The 19003-nt window shown below is 41.0% G+C and overlaps 1 protein-coding gene across 4 annotated transcripts in view; it reads right to left on the bottom strand.

Moving 5' to 3' along the window:
• Positions 1–19003, bottom strand: part of dst (dystonin) — a 576136-nt gene that overhangs the window by 173409 nt on the left and 383724 nt on the right. For all 4 annotated transcript variants that reach the window (XM_041188904.1, XM_041188906.1, XM_041188907.1 and 1 more), the window contains 4 exons: positions 12466–12622; positions 9151–9277; positions 7388–7441; positions 1618–1853 (listed from right to left, as the gene is read on the bottom strand). In XM_041188904.1, coding sequence (XP_041044838.1) covers positions 1618–1853; positions 7388–7441; positions 9151–9277; positions 12466–12622 — 574 coding nt within the window. The remainder of the gene's footprint in view (positions 1–1617; positions 1854–7387; positions 7442–9150; positions 9278–12465; positions 12623–19003) is intronic.

Genomic DNA, 19003 nt, shown 5'->3' on the forward strand with positions numbered 1-19003 from the left:
TTTGTGGGAACTTGCTGGTGTGTCCAGGTTGGTTGTTGTATTTGTACTTTACAACAGTGACAACACTTCAAAAATGCTGCATTGCCTGTAATGCATTTTGACATATATGTATAACTCCTTTCTAAAAGAACAGCCAATTCACTACCACGTTATGAGGCAATGGAAAAAAAAGTTCAATTGAAAAAAAACTTTTACAGCTTCCGAGCAAGATCCAAATGAGCAGATTTTATTGGATGGTGGCTTGATAATATTCTGCTCCTTACAACGGTCCTGTCACATTGTAAGTTCTCCCTCCTTCGTTATACTGCAACATAACTGGTCCTACCACTTCCATTTCTTCAACTTCACTTTGAAGATCATGAGTGCAATGACACTGTTATCACAAGCACAACATTGCTGACAAAAGGAGGACCAGTCACAGCAGATCTCATGGTGGAACTTGAGTGCATAATAAGCAATGATCAATGCTCAAATGCTGTAATGGATTCTTCCCCAACCACCTCCATTGTAGTACCCGTACCAGTACAAGATCAGAAAATAACTTAATAGAAAATTGTGTGAATCCAAATCATGGCTGCTTTGTGCCAGCACCCTGATTTTCAACACCATCGGCGCATCACAATTCATCATATCCCATTGCAGGTTAACATTACTGCAGGTCAAAGGTGATCAAACTACATTAAGAAAAGGAAATAAACAAATAATTAGCAATAAAGTATTGGGCTAGATCTTTCTGGAAAAATAACTGTGTTAACAATGCACGTCGTTACTGATGTGCAAATTGGTCAGCAAATTCAGGGGATTACGGGATATGCCGTGATGTACCATAACTTCCAAATCTTCCTGGTAGATTGACGCCATTCTTCTGTTTGATTAGCACAACCAACATTACACCTTTAGCCTCCTCGCTACTTTTAAGAACTTGCTGAATTTGCACATTAATTGCTCATTCATCTCATTGCAGAAAATTAGGGCTGGTACTAAAGAATTTAAATACCTCTTTAACAATATACTAATTGTTAATGCAATGCCAATCAATCTTTAGTCCAGAAAGGGAACAATTTAAATGGTTCAATCTCATTCCTGTAGGTAGTCAAATATTCGAGGCTTTTAAAATGCCAGATTTTACCTTTTGTCTTTTTTTTACTTATTTTTTTCATTTTGTCTCTTTTTCACCTTCTTAATCTAATCTTCCATTGCCTCTCTCTATTTCTCTCTCAATTGATTTGACTCTAATTCACCTTATTTCCTTCTCCACTGCTCCTGTTACTTTCTCAGCCTTAAAACTCATTGGTTGGGGAGATGGACTGTTGATTCTGCCATTAACCAAGATTCCAGATGCCTCCGTTGTCCTCACTGTACTGTTACTAGCTCACACTGCAGGCAACTGATGGGGCAAGAAATTAAGTTGAAAGATACAGGGAAAAGTCCAACTAATGATATAAGTTGTGAGATGCTCCACCTTAGCAAGATCCAACCTAATAAGGTTTATTGTAAAGTTTATCTTTAAAAAGCCTTTTTTAAAAAAAGGTTAATGTTAGCCAGTAAAGTTTGGCACTCCATTGACATATTTAACCAGGACAAACAAATTTTATAAAACATACACAACACACACACCTTATGTTGCTCAACTTGTTCCTTTATAGCTTCAGTCTCAGTTGGTAATGTATCCCAAGATGCTGTTTTCTTGTCCATCGATTCCAACCATTCCTTGACCAAATGGGCTTCCTCCTGGACTTGCTGCCTTTGAATCAGCATGGATTCCAGCTGGCTCACCTTGTCTTTCAGCAAGCCTCCCACTTCTTCATATTGATGATTCACATCTGCAATGTCTTGTTTGATAGCAATCAGATCTGCAGCCAGGAAACATACTTCAGCATCTCATTGATGACAGTTTTTTTTTGTAAAAAGGCATTCCTTAAATCAAATACTCAACAAGTTATAAAGTTCATGTAAATTCAACAAGTGTCTGGTTTAAATTTTATAGTTCCGAGCTCCATGACTCCAACAAATTTGGAAAAGTCAAGTGTTATTTTCATTCTTACAACTAAAGCAAATCCTAAGTAGTTCCACTGAAGATTAAGAGGCATTATCCCAAATATAGCTGTTCTTGTTTATATCCAATTCCTTTTTTCAAAAAAGCTGAAAGCAAACTAGTCCAGTTATAGTGCTGGCTTTTGAATATATTATAAAGCTGGTCTCTAATGAAGTGTGAGGAGTTTTTCTTGCTTTATTACAGCTGCAGTTTCAAAAAGGAAGCAAATAATCTAGTTTTTAACATTGAGGGTTAGAACTGAAATGGCCTTGTGTTTAATGATCATTCTCAGCAATGCTCCATCACATCAGTGACCATACCTAGATTTGCCCTTGATTTCAATCATGTTGGGGTATGAAAATTCCCCCTGGGAAGGAGGAAAATAAATAAAACTGATAGTTTCCAGAGACCCTCTCAATCCTATAACTTAGCAGAACTGCAGAGAGTTGGATTGACATGTGGGGGGTGTCACGTTTTTATAATGATATAAAGGTACCAATCACACATAAGGGATGGTGTAAACATGTTGTGGGTTAATTTATTGCAACTAGGCACATGAAGATATTTATACATGGGTACAAAGCTTAAAGACATCAGAGCTGTGTGTGCTGTGTTTTGCTCACAGCCAAAAGTGAAACTGAAACTGGATCACACGAAACACTTCCTTTCTGGTATTGACATGTTGCTATCTCTTAAAGGCATATCGCAACAGAGAGAAAAAGACTATGGGTAGAATTTTCTGCCTGCCGGGCAGGCGGGCCTGACCCAATCTCCGGTGGGTGGGGAGCCGATCCCCGCCAGAAAAGCGGACCCTGCCGCCATTTTACATGGGTGGGCCAATTAAGGCCCACCCAACGTGATGTTCGGTGGGAAGCGCAATGTGCTTCCTGTGCGGGTGGGGGAGGATTCCCCAAAAGCGAGAGTGCGCTCTTTTGCGCATGCGCATGAAAAAGCGCACATCTCCTTGAGGCTAAGTGCTGCCTCAGGGAGATTGCTTACAATTCTAAAAATATGAAAATTAGAAGAAAAAAAAATTCCCTAACATGTCCCCCTCATATGACAATGTCACATGAAATGGAACATGTTCATAATTTACATTATAAGTTTATTAAACTTTTTAAATCCCTAAATGAAACCTCATCCCGCCGGTGGATGAAGTTTCATGTTTTTTCTATTGCCTGCCGGGGCTCCTGGCCTGTCTGCCAACCTTAAGGTTGGACGGGCAGGTTCCTTAATTGTTTTAATGATCCTGTCAATGGCCTCAATTGGCCACTGACAGGTTGGTGGGCGCACAGCTGATTTGGCTGTGCTCCCGCCTTCCTGAAAATTTAATTAGGGTGGGATGACGTCGGGGGATCCCCCCAACGTCATTCCGCGTCATTTTACGCAACGGTGAGCAAGCCCCACCCCCTGCTTGCCGAAGGCAAAATTCTGCCTTATGTCTCCTGCACTTTGAAGCTACATTGTGCCTTTGGGCATATTCTCTTGGCTGGCTGATGGAGACTCTGACAAAGGCCTTCCCAGTGACACTGAGGAGTGAAATGCCCAGGCAGTTATATATTTTGCATTTTCCATGGAAGGATAGAATTAGAGGAGCTCAGCCATCTTGGATAGTTGTGGGGCTGGAGGACATCACAGAGATATGAAGGGGCAAGGCCATGGAGGGATTTCAAAACAAGTGTGATCATTTTAAAATCAAGGGGCAGAATTTTACGGCCCCATTTCAGCAGGGACGTGGCTGTAAAATGTAGCGAGCCATTATAAACCCCATTGACTTCAACGGGAACGTAAAATCCCACTGTCGTAAAATTCTGCCCAAGATGTTTCTTGAACAGGGGCCAGTGTAGGTCAGCGAGTACAGGGGGTGATAAGTGAACAGAATTTAGTGCTTGTTAAGATATGGACAGCAGAATTTTAGATGACCTCGCATTTATGGAGAGTGAAATATGGGAGGCTGACCAGGAATGCATTTGAGTAGTCAAGTCTCAGGTTAACAAAGGCATGGTTGAGGGTTTCAGCAGCAGGTGAGCAGAGAGAGGGGCAAAGATGGGTGATGTTACAGAGGTGGAAGTGGGCAGTCTTAGTGATAGCACGAATGTGTAGTTGGAAGCTCATTTTAGGATTAAATATGGCCAAGATTGTGAACAGTCTGATTGAGTCTCTGACTGTTGCCATGGAGATTGAGGTGTGGTGTTGGTAGCTAGGAAACGGAGTTTGCAGCGGGGACCACAAACAGTGACTTCACCCTTCCCAATGTTTAATTGCAGGAAATGTTTGCTCATCCAGTACAGAGGCATTTAAGAGGAAGGCCATCTGGACTGCATAATGGGAAAAATTTTCCCACAAATTAAGGCCCATCCAGCGTGGCGTCCACCAGGAAGCGCTATGCGCTCCATGTGCGGATGGGGGGGGGTGGTATTCTCTCAGCCGGGGATGTGCTCTTTCGCACATGCATGGGGAACAGCGCACAGATCTCCCTGAGGCTAAGCGCTGCCTCAGGAAGATGGGCTCTGAATTAAAATTTGCAATAAAAATGATAGAAAAATTTCCTTGACATGTCCCCTCATGTGACACTGTCTCTAGACTTGGGACATGTCCATAACCTTAACTGAAACCTTTATTAAAAATTTAAATACCCTCATGAAGCCTCATTCCGCCCGTGGATGAGGTTTCATGCTTCTTCTCAAGCCCGCCAGGGCTCTCAGCCTGCCCACCAACCTTAAGGTTGGATGGGCTGGTCCATTAACGATTTTAATTAGTTTCTCAATGGCCTCAATTGGCCATTGACAGGTCAGCAGGCGCACAGCTGACTTGGCTGTGCCCCTGCCGACCTGAAAATGGAAATGATGCCAGCTGATGTCAGGAGTTTCATCCGACATAATCCTGAGTCATTTTACGTGTCAGCGAGCGGGCCCCGCCCCCACTCACCAACCAGAAGATCCTGCCCAATGAGTATCGCCATCTTCTTTAAGCATTCAATATATCAACAATATTCCATTTGCAAGAATTTGGTTCTAAAAGTTTGCTACACATTGAATGCCTGACCATACCAACATCAACAAGGGAGTGGAGATCTGGAAATCGCTCCCCCAAAACGCTGTGAGTACTAAGCGTCAATTTTAAAATTGAAATTGATGGGTTTTTGTTAGACAAGGTATTATGGTTCCAGGAAAAATCTGGATAAATAGCATTAAGATACAGAATAGTCATGATCTAATTGAATGGCATATTTGAAAGTGCAGCTCCACGAATGGCCCAGCCAGGAATAACCAAAATTTCACATTTTCAACATCAGCATTAAAAAGCTCAGCTGAGGCTAGATATGATGAAATACCATAAGGGTGAACCACGTGTGGATTCCATTGCTTTAATCTAAAGACAATAACTTATTTTAATGGAAAGTTTGCATTCTTCCTCCTACCCCCTTCTCATCCACTATTCCAGTCACTTATTTGATACAGTAGATCACTTAATCCTCCAGGATTGTCCAGGAATCTCTAGGAATTTCAACTTAATCTCCAGGGTTTTTTTTTTCATTTTCTTTAAACACTCTTGTTTATTAATTCTAAAAATCTTGGAAATGGGGATGGCGGCATAAATGCTGTTTGAGCTGAAAGTGAAGGTTCATTCAATCGAGTGAGAAGAAACTATTCACTTTCTGTTTGATATGAGAAGGAGGGGAATCGCGAGGATTCATGGTCAATAACAGGAGTGTGGGGAGTGTGGCAATAATGTCATGTGATAACTCTAGGACTACACCCAATCAGGGACCCCCAAAACTGACCACAGTGAATTCAGTCGAACATCACCTCCTAGAAGTAAGGACAACACAACCAAGAACCCTACTAGGAAATGGCATCTCATGGCCCAATCAGAAGAGCACCTACCATCCAATTCAATGATTCAAGCTTCACCACAGCAAGATTCATAGGCCAGGATTTCCTGGTTGGTGAGCGGGGTGCGGGGTCCGCTTGCTGATGCAGAAAATGATGTGGAATGACGTCGGGCGGGACTCCCAACGTCACCGTGCCTCATTTCAATTTTCAGGTCAGCAGAGGCTCAGCAGAGTCAGGTATGCACCCATTGACCTGTCAATGGCCAATTGAGGCCATTGACAAAGTAGTTAAAGTGATTAATGGACCTGCCTGTCCAACCTTAAGGATGGTGGGCAGGCCGGGAGCCCTGGTGAGCTTAAGAAAAAGCATGAAACCTCATCCACGGGTGGGATGAGGTTTCTTGTAGGTTTTCAAAGTTTTAATGAAAGTGTCAATGAAAGTGATGGACATGTCCCAACTCAGTGTCACATGAGGGGACATGTCAGGGGAATTTATATATTCTGTTTTTAAAGTTTTTTCCACACAGGAGCCGATCTCCCTGAGGCAGCATTTAGCCTCAGGGAGATGATTGCGCTTTTTCATGCGCATGCATGAAAGAGCGCACTCTCAGCTCAGGGTATCCCCCCCCCCACCCATCGGCCACAGAGAGCACATAGCACTTCCTTGCGGACTTCACGCTGGGTGGGCCTTAATTGGCCCACCCACGTAAAATGGCAGCACGTGCCCGAACGGGGGTGCCAATCAGAGGTGTGCCTCCACGCGCCCACTCCTAAACTTCCCCCCCACCCTGCCGAACGAGGGAAAATTCTGCCCATAGTGTGGCCAAAGGAGGCCATTCAGTCAATAATGCCAATGGAGCTTTGAAAAAGAACTTTCAACTAACTTTAGACTTAGGTTTAGATGTAGGTAACCATTTTTCCCCACAGCTTTCTTCTCGACATGGCACAAGAGACAATTTTGTCTCTGACTCTGGGGCAGCCAGTCGCTCAGGTCAATTCACCAAAGTGTGAGTGACCCATGGTACACGTAGCAAATTTTCCTACCTCACTATTATCTTTGCAGATGAATTAACCTCAAAAAATAAAGCCACATTAAAATGGAGGATGAATTTATACTATTTATTTGAGATATTTACAGAAAAAGTGAATTGCACACTTGACCTGTTTTAACACAGCTTCATACTACAAGGAAAGTAAATCCTTGTTTTGCAAATGATTAATCAGAGATAGTAATGAACTAAAAATACTTGAAATTTGGGATTTTTCACAGAAGTGTTTTTGGCCACGTTAATACATCATTTCATGCACTATATTAACTTCTAACATGAAAGAAATTCAGAAGTTGACATTGGACCCATGTCCCATTTTGATATTGTAATAACAAAACTTGTGTGGTTTAAATTCTTTTTGAACCCATTTTCTTAAAAACAGCAAAACTGTCAAAAAACCCATTCAAGTATTTCATTAGAAGATTGGACTGTACTCAGATTATGCAACTTGTAAGGTGATTTCCTTACCTTTGGAATCACAGACTGCAGAGTCTGCTCCCCCACCGTTTATCACTTGTGTGTCTGTATATTGGGCAAAGAAAACATCATTAGTTGCATCAAACACAAGGCCAACACTCATGTAACGTTCTCTCTGACCTGTTATGCACAAATGAAACTCAGCAAAAGACTCAACAAATAGGCAGAGAACAGCTTCTTGAAACTATTCAGATTAAATATTTCTAAGCAGAAGAGAAGTTATAGGTGTAACTTTCACCAACTCAATTTGGAGTACCAGGTGATATTGGACCACAGGAACAGAAAGAGGCCATTCTGCCCCACAGATCTATTCCACTAATCAATTAGATCATAGCTAATCTGTATCATAACTTCATTTGCTTGCCTTTGTTATATAATCCTTAAAACCTAGCAAAAACCTTGCAGTACGTAAATTTTTAATTGACCCCCAACCTCAACAGCTTTTTTGGGGAAAAAGTTTCAGATGTCCTCTACTGTGTGTGACAAAGTGCTTCCTGACATCACCTCTGAATGGTCCAGCTCTAATTTTAAGTTTATACCCCTTGTGCTGGATTCCCCCCACCAGAGGAAATAGTTTAATTCTATCTAACCTATTAAATCCTTTAATCATTTTAATCACCTCAATTAGATCATCCTTTAATCTTCTATACGTGAGAAAATTGAAGCCTAGTCAATGCAACTGATTCTTATAATTTAATCCATTCGATCCAGTTATCATTCTGGTGAGTCTGCACAGCATCCTTTCCAAGGTCAGTCCTTCCCAGGTGTGGTGCCCAAACCTGAATGCAGACCATCCACTTGACCCGTATCTCATTGCACAATCCTACCATCCTTTGGGTGAAAACAGTTCTGCCCAATTTCCCCCATAACACGTACTGAGCTTTAAACTGCATATTCGCTTCCATGAATATGCTGCACAGCCTCCCATTTGAAATTGTAGTTTAGCAAAATGATGTTCTTGCTGCTTATTTTAAGTTTTTTCACCTTAACAGCCTTCCATAAGAAGGACAACCACCTGTGAATATATCATCCAGTGAAATCTCCTGTGACAACAGCATCAACCCAGGTTACGCTTGGTCAGTTTATATCAAAGATCATTCTACAGAAAGAATACTATTAAATATGAAGCCATGAAAAGGGAGCAGAATTACAAAAACACGCGTGGAAACCCCTGGCGAATTAAACTTTTATATTTTATGCTTAATCACAAGGATATTTGTGTTACAGTAATGACTCGTTTCCATGTTTACTTAAAATAACTTTTTTTTTAAAAAACTGAATTACAGCAGCTCTTTAAACCACCAACCCACGAAATGAAAAAGCTGAACAAATATGTCTAATATCTATATTGCATTGTAGAAATGTAGGGGATTCTGCCTGGAAACATTATTCACTTAAATATATGAGCTTATTGACAGACAGATTGTAGAATGTAGGTCCATTTGGAAATAGTGCGGATTTACCGCATTCCAATAAATCTTTTATGAGCTATTGTGGCAAGAATCCATTCACTTGACTTCATACATCACTGATTAAAATTTGTCAAAATAGCATATTTTTCAATCTGCTGCGCTGGTATACAAAAATAAAACTGTAATCAGGTTGAAAATTCCAACAAACAATTTTCATTCCAATCATCAATCTCTGAACTGTAACTATTAAATAATTTAGGTTTTAACAAGAGAACTACACTGACTAAAATATCTGCCAAAACAATGTATGTGACATTCAGCCAAGATACACAGACTGCCTACCTGATTTGAATATCGTCCTCGGGTGGGCTGAAGAAGTCAGTGTATTGATTAGGTGACATAAAGCTGATCCTTTCTGATTAATTTCCTCAACCTCGGAGGCTTTCGATGACCACTCATTGAGCATGACCTAAAAAAAATTCCAAAACTGTATTTAAGTAAATCATCTTGCTGCACAAATGGTTTAATTCCTTGTGCAACAAAAAAAAAACTGAATGAGGAAGAGGACCAGAAATATCTGCTTGCATTTCTCATGGTCACAGTTCCCTCTGTGGTAATGATGAACATAGAAGAGCAAAATGGTCGTTTCTTCACAAAACTTGTCTTTACCAAGAAGGCAGATGCTACCCAGGCCATGATGACAGATGAGGAAACTCTGTCACTAGAAGGGTTCAAAATTGATAAGGAGGAAATGTTGAATAGCCTGACGGTACTTGAAGTTGATAAGGCACCAGGACCGGACGAGATGCATCCAAGGATACTGAAGGAAGTGAGAGTGGAAATTGCAAGGGCACTGGTCATAATTTTTCAATCTTCCTAGACTCAGGGGAGGTGCCAGAGTTCTGGAGAATTGTAAACATTACACCTTTGTTCAAAAAAGGTTGTAAGGATAGGCCCAGCAGTTACAGAGCAGTCGGTATAACTTCAGTGGTGAGCAAGATTCTAGAATCAATTATTCGGGATAGAATTAGTAGTCACATAGAAAAATATGGGTTGATAAGGAAGAGCCAGCATGGATTTCTAAAGAAGCAATCATGTTTAACTAACTTGCTGGAGCATGTTAAAGAGGTAACAGAAAAGGTTGATGAGGGTAATGCCGTTGATGTGGTCTACATGGACTTTCAAAAGGCATTTGATGCAGTGCCACACAACAGACTTGTGAGAAAAGTTATTGCTCATGGAATAAAAGGGACAGTAGCAATGTGGATATAAAATTGGCTGAAAAATAGGAAGCAGAGAGTAATGATTAATGGATATTTTTCAGGCTGGAGGAACGTTTGTAGTGGAGTTCCCCACGGGTTGGTATTGAGACACTTGCTGTTCCTGATGTATATTAATGATCTAGATCTTGGTGTGCAGGGGACAATTTCAAAGTTTGTGGATTATATGAAGCTTGGGAACATTGTAAACTGTGAGGACAGTGTAGAACTTCAAAAGGACATAGACAAGTTGGTGGAGTGGGCAGATAGGTAGCAGATTACATTCAATGCGGAGAAATGTGAGGTGATGCATTTTGGTAGGAAGAACGTGGACAGACGATGTAAAATAAAGGATGAAATTTTGAAGGGGGTGCAGGAGCAAAAAGACCTGGTTGTAAATGTGCATGGATCATTGAAGGTGGCAGGACAGATGGAGAGAGCAGTTGATAAAGTATATAGTATCCTGAGCTTTATTAATACGGATATAAAGTACAAAAGCAGGGAGGTTAGGCTGAATTCATATAAGATACTTGTTAGACATCAGCTGGAGTATTGTGTACAATTCTGGGCACCAGGTTATGGGAAGCATGAGAAGGAACACATTGGAGAGAGTGCAGGAGGTTTACAGAATGGTTCCAGGGATGAGAAACTTCAGTTATGAAGATAGATTGGAGAAGTTGGAACTGTTGTCCTTGGAGAGACGGTGGCTAAGAGGAGATTTAATAGAGATGTTCAAAATCATGAGGGGGATGGACAGAGTAGATAGGGAAAAGCTGTTCTCACTCGTAAAAGGATCAGGAACGAGGGGGCACAGATTTAAAGTGATTTGTAAAAGAAGTAAATGTGACGTGAGAAAAAACTTTTTCACACAAACATTGGTTCAGGTCTAGAATGCACTGCCTGGAAATATGGTGGAGGTAGGCATTCAAGAGGGCATTAGATGATTATTTGAATAAAAACAACATGCAGGGGTACGTGGAAAATGTAGGGCAATGGCACTAGGTCATAATGCTCGTTTGGAGAGCCAGTGCAGACAGGATGGCCGAATGGCCTCCTTCTGTGCCGTCAAAAGTCTGTGATTCTGTGAATCTAACAGGGTGATTAATGACGAGTGTCCTGATAAGAAAATTGAGGGAATTGTCTATATTATCACAGAAGGGATTACAAAAGAGAAAGATTAACATTAAGCTTTGTTAGTAAAAAAATGAAATATTTGCATTCTTTGGAACTTCCTCAAAATCATACAGCACACAGAAGTAGGCCATTCAGCCTCTGTCAGCTCTTAGAGAGAGCTATCCATTAATCCCACTCCTCAGCTCCCCCTCCTAGCCATGCAAATGTTTTCTTTTTAAAATATATCAACAATTCCCTTTTCAAAGTTACTGCTGAATCTGCTTCTGCTCACCAATTCAACTTCCACAATGGTCGCAAACATTTAAAATCATGTCTGGTGTGATACATGCTGGATTCCACATCTATATGTTGTCCATTCTGCTTCACATTCGCCATTTCACTTCTAAAATTACCAAAGCCTCTTTAATGGGCTGAAGATGGGCACTAGGACAATGCAAATGGTCAGAGACCAAGTATGAAATTCAGCGGCTGTAACTTATTGACATCGCCTGATCCCTGATGTCAAATCTCCCACTCTAGAAAGATTGCTGGGCGCGAGTGGTCATGTGCGCATAGAACCTCCCTCAACATGACATGACATTTTTGAAAACATGGGTGAGGCAATCCACACTCTTGGAGGAGGTTTTTTTGCCTCAGGCCTCTTGCACATTCCCAATTTCCAACTCTCCGCCTGTGGCGGTTGTGTCCTGCTGTCTAGCTCCAAGGTCCCCTAACTAAATCTTTCCACCTCACTCTGCTTCTTTCAGACCCTCCTTAAAACCTATCCCCCTGTCCAAGCTTTTGGGTCACCTGTCCTAATGTGTGTAGCTCAGTGTAAAATTTTGCTTGACAAAACGCTCCTGTGAAGTGCCTTGGCACGTTTTATCATGTTAAAAGATGCTATATTAATGCAAACTGCTGCTACTTTTTAAACTGGATGGAAACCAAATTATACTTTATGCAGTGAGAAGTCAAAGCATGAAGCCCGCCTTTTCCAAGGAATTCCGCCGCATTTCAATCCAAAACACCAACTGGAGCCAAATCCAAGTGTAGTCTAGGAGATGAGCCCTTATAATAATATTTTACTTACTCATTTTGATATAAAGGTGCCCTTGGGCACAGAAACATTAAATAACAGAGCATTCAAGCCACTGGATAATAGAATAAAATATATAAAGAACCTGGGGATAAGAGTTGTCTTTAAAGAAATTTGGTTAATTTGCTGATTAAAATTACCTGTCCTTAAAGGCACAATGCACAAAGTATTTAGCCTAGGATTCCTCACCTGAGCATGGGACAAATGCCCCTGAAGAGTTTCTGTAGTTAGGTTTGGCTCTATAACTGGAATCCTTGAGTTCATCCCCTCCACCCACTTTTTGAACAACATCAGCAAGGTTTTAAATTGATCCGTCTGATTTTGGCAACAGGATAATTTTTCCTCTCTGCAAATCAAAAATAAAAGGAAAGTGAGTGAGTGGGAATAGAAAGTTGAATAAGTCTGTTTTTGGGATGTCCGTATTTCTCACCTATATTTGGCCTTTCAGAATGGAGGTTGTAATGCCATATAACCGGGAGCCAAACAGATCCTTGATCTCTATATGTAACATAATTTCTGATTGATTTAAACCAACAACATTCTACCAAAACATTTCACACAGTATAACTCCTGTGAATCTTAGCCATTTTTTTCAGGTGGACCATTGCACCAGTCACGGGACATCCATCAACTTGTCCACAGGGACCTGGAGCAACAGCAATACTACATTCACTCATTTCCCATTTGCTGCTGATCCAGAAGGGAGTGAGGGTGTGAGTGCTATAATGTAAACAGGGGGTGTAGGCAAGGTCAGCCGATAGGAATAACCGCACCTTTAGTGGATTGAGGTTTGCAGCCTGATTGAGCAGAGATTCAGCACAGATTTGGAACAGATGAATGGGAAATCATTCAATTTTATGGGAATGACAATTTTACGGGAAGGAACTATGTACATTGGGGTTAATCAATGTACAGGAATGCAATGGGTGTTAATTGTATAGTAAATGAGTGTTTAATCATTTCAGGTGGAAGGCACCAACTGGGGATTGACTTGTGCTCCAAAATATCGGAACAGACTGAAACTGTGGTTTAGTTTGAAGGCTCAGGTTTGTAGTTTGCACCTCTTTAATTAAAAGCTTGTAAAATGTGTAAAGATTAGTCTTCACTGCTTGGCAGTGTGATGAATAGACGCATGGACATACTCCTCAGTCCAATGGAGACACAAGATCATTTCTACAGCTCATAGAAGGTCCTGAGTTTGCTCCAGATTTCCATGAGAGAAGAGAAATGTGACAGAGAGACAGAGGCCCATAGCAAAAGAAGCAATGTATATGAGAAGCATAGGGAAAAAATGGGAAAAATACATGGGAAGCATAAGGGAAAAATATAGTGGTAGTAAGATTTAAAAAAGAGAAACAGTTAAAAAAGAGATCCAAAGAATCAGGCAAAGATTTTAATGCGTGAGTCAGCAGAGATCAGAACACAATTAGGAGAAAGAGGAAACATTATGGAAGAAAAGATTTACAGAAAGATGGAAAGAAAAATTGAGAAAAATCAGAGGGTCAGAGATGACAAGAGAAAATGTATGGAGGTGAGGACCGTGAAGACAAAATGAAGAGAGGTGAGAGAAAAAGAAAGGGTGAGATGACAGGGAACACCAGGAGACATCAAACCATTCCAGCATAAAAAAGGCCCATTCTCCCATATCTAATCTTCAGTTCCTCTGGATCAAGGATGATTTGCTTCCACTCAGGTTTGATGGGTTCTGAGATGGCTGATAAGGCCAATGTGTGATCTGCAGGCTCTGCCACACGCGGTGCAGGTGGTGCTCGAAGGATTTGGGAAATGAGTTGTTTGGAGGTTAATGTGTTTTCTCCAGTCACAAACGAGTTCCGAGTAGAGCAGTTGCTTGTGAGTGTGGTGTCAGGCATATGCACAGCATGTCCTGCCTAGCTGAACTGGTTTTGACTGATTAGTGCCTCAATGCTGGGAATGTTGGCTTGGGAGAGGGACGCTGCTGTTGAACCACCTTCCTTGCCACCGAATTTGGAGGATCTTGTGAAGGCACCGCTGATGGTATTGCTCCAGTACTTTGAGATACCTGCTGTAGTCTGTCCGAGTCTCTAAAGCATATAGGAGCACGGGGATCACTGCTGCCCAGTAAACCATGACCTAGTCTTAGGTTTGAGAATCCTGGTCCTCAAATACGCTTTTCCTCAGTTAGCCGAAGGCTGAGCTGGCACGTGATGATGAATTTGTCATCTATTTCTGCCTTTATCAAGAGGAGGCTCTCACAATACAGAAAATGGTCCACATTTTCCAGGATCTCGTAGCTGATCATAATTGATGAGGGTGGGGGGTCTGATGCGCTGTGGGAGCTGATTGGTAGAGGACATTAGTTTCCTGGCTATTCAGTAAGGAGTCAACAATGACCTGGAGCTCAGTTTCTGAGTGAACTCACACACAAGCATCATCTGCATATTAAAACTCAATGACTGGAGTTGGAGTGATTTTGGTTTTGGATTGAAGGTGGTTTAGGTGAAGAGTTAGCTGTTTGTTCTGTAGATTATTTCCACGCTTGTGGGTAAATTTGCTTTGAGGACATCCCTAAAGCATTTCCGCTCTCCTCCTGTGAGTCTCCTGTCATGAACGAGTAGAGCAAATAGAACAGTCACTTCGGGAGTCTGATGTCAGGCATACCAACAACAATTGCCTCCCAGCAAGGCTGGTTTTGAGCCGAGGTGCAGTATTGCATAGAGGAAAATGGAGAAGAGAGTTGGTTCAATGACACAGTCTTGTTTGACTCCAGTCTTTACTGTGATAGGATCTCAAGTGGCTCCACTGGTGAGGATTACCAAGTACCATGTCATCGTGGAGTAGGTGGTGGATCGTGACAAATTTCCGAGGGTAGCCGAATTTGAGTGCGACACTCCATAAACCTTCACGTTTGACAGAGCCACAGACTTTCGTGAGGTCAAAAAAGGCCATTTACAGTGGTTGGTGCTGTTCCTTGGATTTTTCTTGAATTTTTCATGCAGATGTGCTATGGTGTTTCTCGATAGGCAAAAACTGCACAGCAACTCTGGAAAGAGTCCTTCAGTCACTAGGAGCAGGCGATTAAGCAACATAGGAACATAAGGAACAGGAGCAGGAGTATGCCATTCGGGCCCTCAAGCCTGCTCTGCCATTCAGTAAAATCATGGCTGATCTGATTGTGGCCTTAACTCCACTTTCCTGCCTGTCCCACATAACCCTTGACTCCTTTGTAGATCAAAAATCTGTCTAACTCAGCCTTGAATATATTCAGTGACCCAGTCTCCACTGCTTTCTGGATAAGAGGATTCCAAAGATTCACAAACCTCAGAGAAGAAATTCCTCCTCATCTACGGCTTAAACAGGGGGCCCATAATGTTGAAACTGTGCACTCTAGTTCTAGATTCCCCCATGAGAGGAAACAACCTCTCAGCATCTACCCTGTCAAGCCCCTTCAGAATCTTGTTTCAATAAGATCATCTCACTCTTCTAAACTCCAATGGATACATGTCAAACATACTCAACCTTTCCTCATAAGACAACCCCTTCAACCCAGAAATCAACTTAAGTGGACCTTCTCTGAAATGCTTTCATTCAAGTATAACGCTCATTAAGTAAGGATACCAAAACTGTACACAGTACTCTAGGTGCAGTCTCACCAATGCCGGTATAATTGTGTCAAGACTTACCTACTTTTATACTCCCATCCCTCTTGCAACAAAGGTCAACATTCCATTTGCCTTCCTAATTAATTGCTGTACTTGGATACTAACATTTTGTGATTCATGCACAAGGACACCCAGATCCCACTGTACTGCAGCATTCTGCTGCCTCTCTATTTAATTATATTATAATATTCTGCTTATCTATTCTTCCTGCCAAAGTGGACAACCTCGCTTTTGCCCACATTACACTCCATATGTCAAATTTTTGTCCACTCACTTAACTTATCTATACCCTTTGCAGACTCTTTATAGCCTCCTCAACTTAATTTCCTACCTATCTTTGTATCGTCAGTAAATTTGGCTACAATACAGTCGGTCCCTTCCTTCAAGTTATTAATATAGTTAAGGCCTCAGCATTGATCTTTGTGGTACTCCACAAGTTACAGCTTGCCATCATGAAAATGACTCATTTATTCCTCCCTTCTGCTTCCTGTTGGCTAACCAATCCTCTATCCATGCTAATATGTTACTCACTACACCATGAGCTATTATTTCGTAAAGTAACTTTTGATGTGGCACCTTATCAAATGCCTTGGGATGCCTTTCACGTCTTCTACCGTGAAGACAGATACAAAATACTCATTCAAAGCCTCTGCTATTTCCTCGTTTCCCATTATTAATTCCCCAGTCTCACCCTCTAAGGGACCAATGCTCATTTTAGCTACTCCTTTCTTTTTTATACGCTCGTAGAAACTTTACTGTCTGTTTTTATATTTCTTGATGTGACACCTCATCAAATGCCTTTTGGAAATCCAAGTACACCACATCTACTGGTTCCCATTTTTCTCCCCTGCATGTTACAACCTCAAAAAACTCCTTTAAAAAAAAAGTCAAAAAAAATTTCCCTTTCGCAAAACCATGTTGACTCGTCCTGATTGTATTATGATTTTCTAAATGTCCTGCTCTTTAATAATAGACTCTAGCATCTTCCCAATAACATATGTCAGATTAACTGGTTTCCTGCTTTCTGTCTCCCTCCTTTCTTGAACAGATGCATTACATTTGCAGTTTTCCAATCAGCTGGAATTTTTCTAGAAACTAAGGAATTTTGGAAGATTACAACCAATGCATCCATTATCTCTGTAGCCACCTCCTTTAAGGCCCTTAGATGCAGGTCATCAAGTCCAGAGGACTCGTCAGCTTTAAGTTCCAATAGTTTTCACATTACTTTTTCTCTAGTGATCATGATGGTTTTAAGTTCCTCCCGCCTTTTTGCCTCTTGATTTTCTACTATATTTGGGTTGCTTTGTGTGAAGACAAGTACAGAATACTCATTCAAAGACTCTGTCATTTCCTTGTTTCCCATTAACAACTCCCTAGTGTCACCCTCTAAGGAACCGACGCTCACTTTAGCTATTCTTCATTTTTATATACTTGTAGAAGCTTTTACTGTCTATTTAAAATATTTCTTGCTAATTTTCTCTCATCCTCCAATCTCTCCCTCTATTTTTTTTTTAGTCATCCTTTGTTTGGTTTCTAAAACTTTCCCAATCTTCAGGCCTATCACTAATCTTTGCAGTATTGCACACATTTTCTTTCAATTTGATACTACTCTTAACTTCAGTAGTTAGCCACAGATGATGCATCCTTCTGGAAGAGTTTTTCTTTCTCAATGGAATATATATTTGCAGAGAGTTACAGAAGATCTGCTTAAATGTCTGCCATTGCTCCTGTATTGTCTTCCCTTTTAACCTATTTCCCCATTCCACTTTAGCTGACTCTGTCTCCATATTCTTGTAATTACCTTTATTTAAGTTTAAGGCACTAGTTATGGACTAGTGATGATCAGGATCCTTACAATGATCTTGCCTTTGGTAGCGAGCAAGGGGACTCCTCTGTAGCTACTGTAATTGTTAATAATAGTGTTAGCCTCAGCGTCAGATTTCAAAGTATTGTAGAAGCTTAAATATTTAAGCTAAAAGCTTAAATATCATTTGTGAAGTCCAAGATTGCAGGAAGGAACTTTTCCTTATCCCATCAGCAGTAATGTCCAATACCACTGTATCATGTGGTTTCTGATTCATTGGGATTGGAATGCAGTAGTCATACAGCTTTCCATTAATTAGTCACATTGAACTTTGATGGGGGGAAAAATGAGGTAAATCTTTCCTAATGCTTCTCATTTAGTAATGGTGGATGAGAGTTGACCAAAACCACCAAATTAGGAAACAGAGACTGGTGATTATTGGCGAGGCCTGAAAGACTGCAAACTGCTCCAATCCATCATTTAAATGAGGGCTTGATGGACTCAACTTCATATCAGTAAATAGAACTGTGGCATATGTCCACACTTTATTCAAACTCTGATAGGTTATGCTGGCTTCCACATCTTTCACGCTTGTTTGTAGCTCTGCTGCCTGCTAATGAGATTTTCAGGAAATTTTGGCACAAGTTGACATCGGAAAGAAAAAGAGTCATATGGACTTGAAACGCTAACTCCGTCTTTCTCTTCACAGATGCTGTTAGACTTGCTGAGTATTTCCAGCAGTTTCTGTTTTTGTTTCAGACTTGCAGCATCTGCAGTATTTTGCTTTTATCTTTTGACATCGGAAAGGTTGGTGTAGAGACTCACCTAAATTTCTTTGCATGTCAGACTGAGGAAATTCTGGCCCAACGTACAAAATATACAGCAGAAATACTCACCTGAATATTTAATATGGGGAAAGAAGAAACATTGCACACAATATGTAGGACAAGTTGATAGGACTTGACAGGTTGAACCAACATTTTTTAAAAGTGCAATAGATAAAGGCAAATGGCAGGGGGGGGTGGGGTTTAGAAAGGACCGTGCGGGGAAGATTGTGGAAGTAAGAGAGAACACAAAAGTGAAAATAAATGAGAGGGAAAATGAGAGATAAAGATTGAAAAAGAGCAAAGAAGAGCAAAAGAGTAAGGAGAGAAAGGAAAGACAAGGAAAATAAAGTGACAGAGACACAAATATGGAGTGGAAGTGAGTCGCATGTTAGGATTAGGAGGTGAAAAGAGAGAGAGAGAGAGAACGTGAGTACATACTGAGTGCATGGGGTGGG

The sequence above is a fragment of the Carcharodon carcharias genome, chromosome 5, assembly GCF_017639515.1.
Source record: "Carcharodon carcharias isolate sCarCar2 chromosome 5, sCarCar2.pri, whole genome shotgun sequence".
NCBI lineage: Eukaryota > Metazoa > Chordata > Chondrichthyes > Lamniformes > Lamnidae > Carcharodon > Carcharodon carcharias.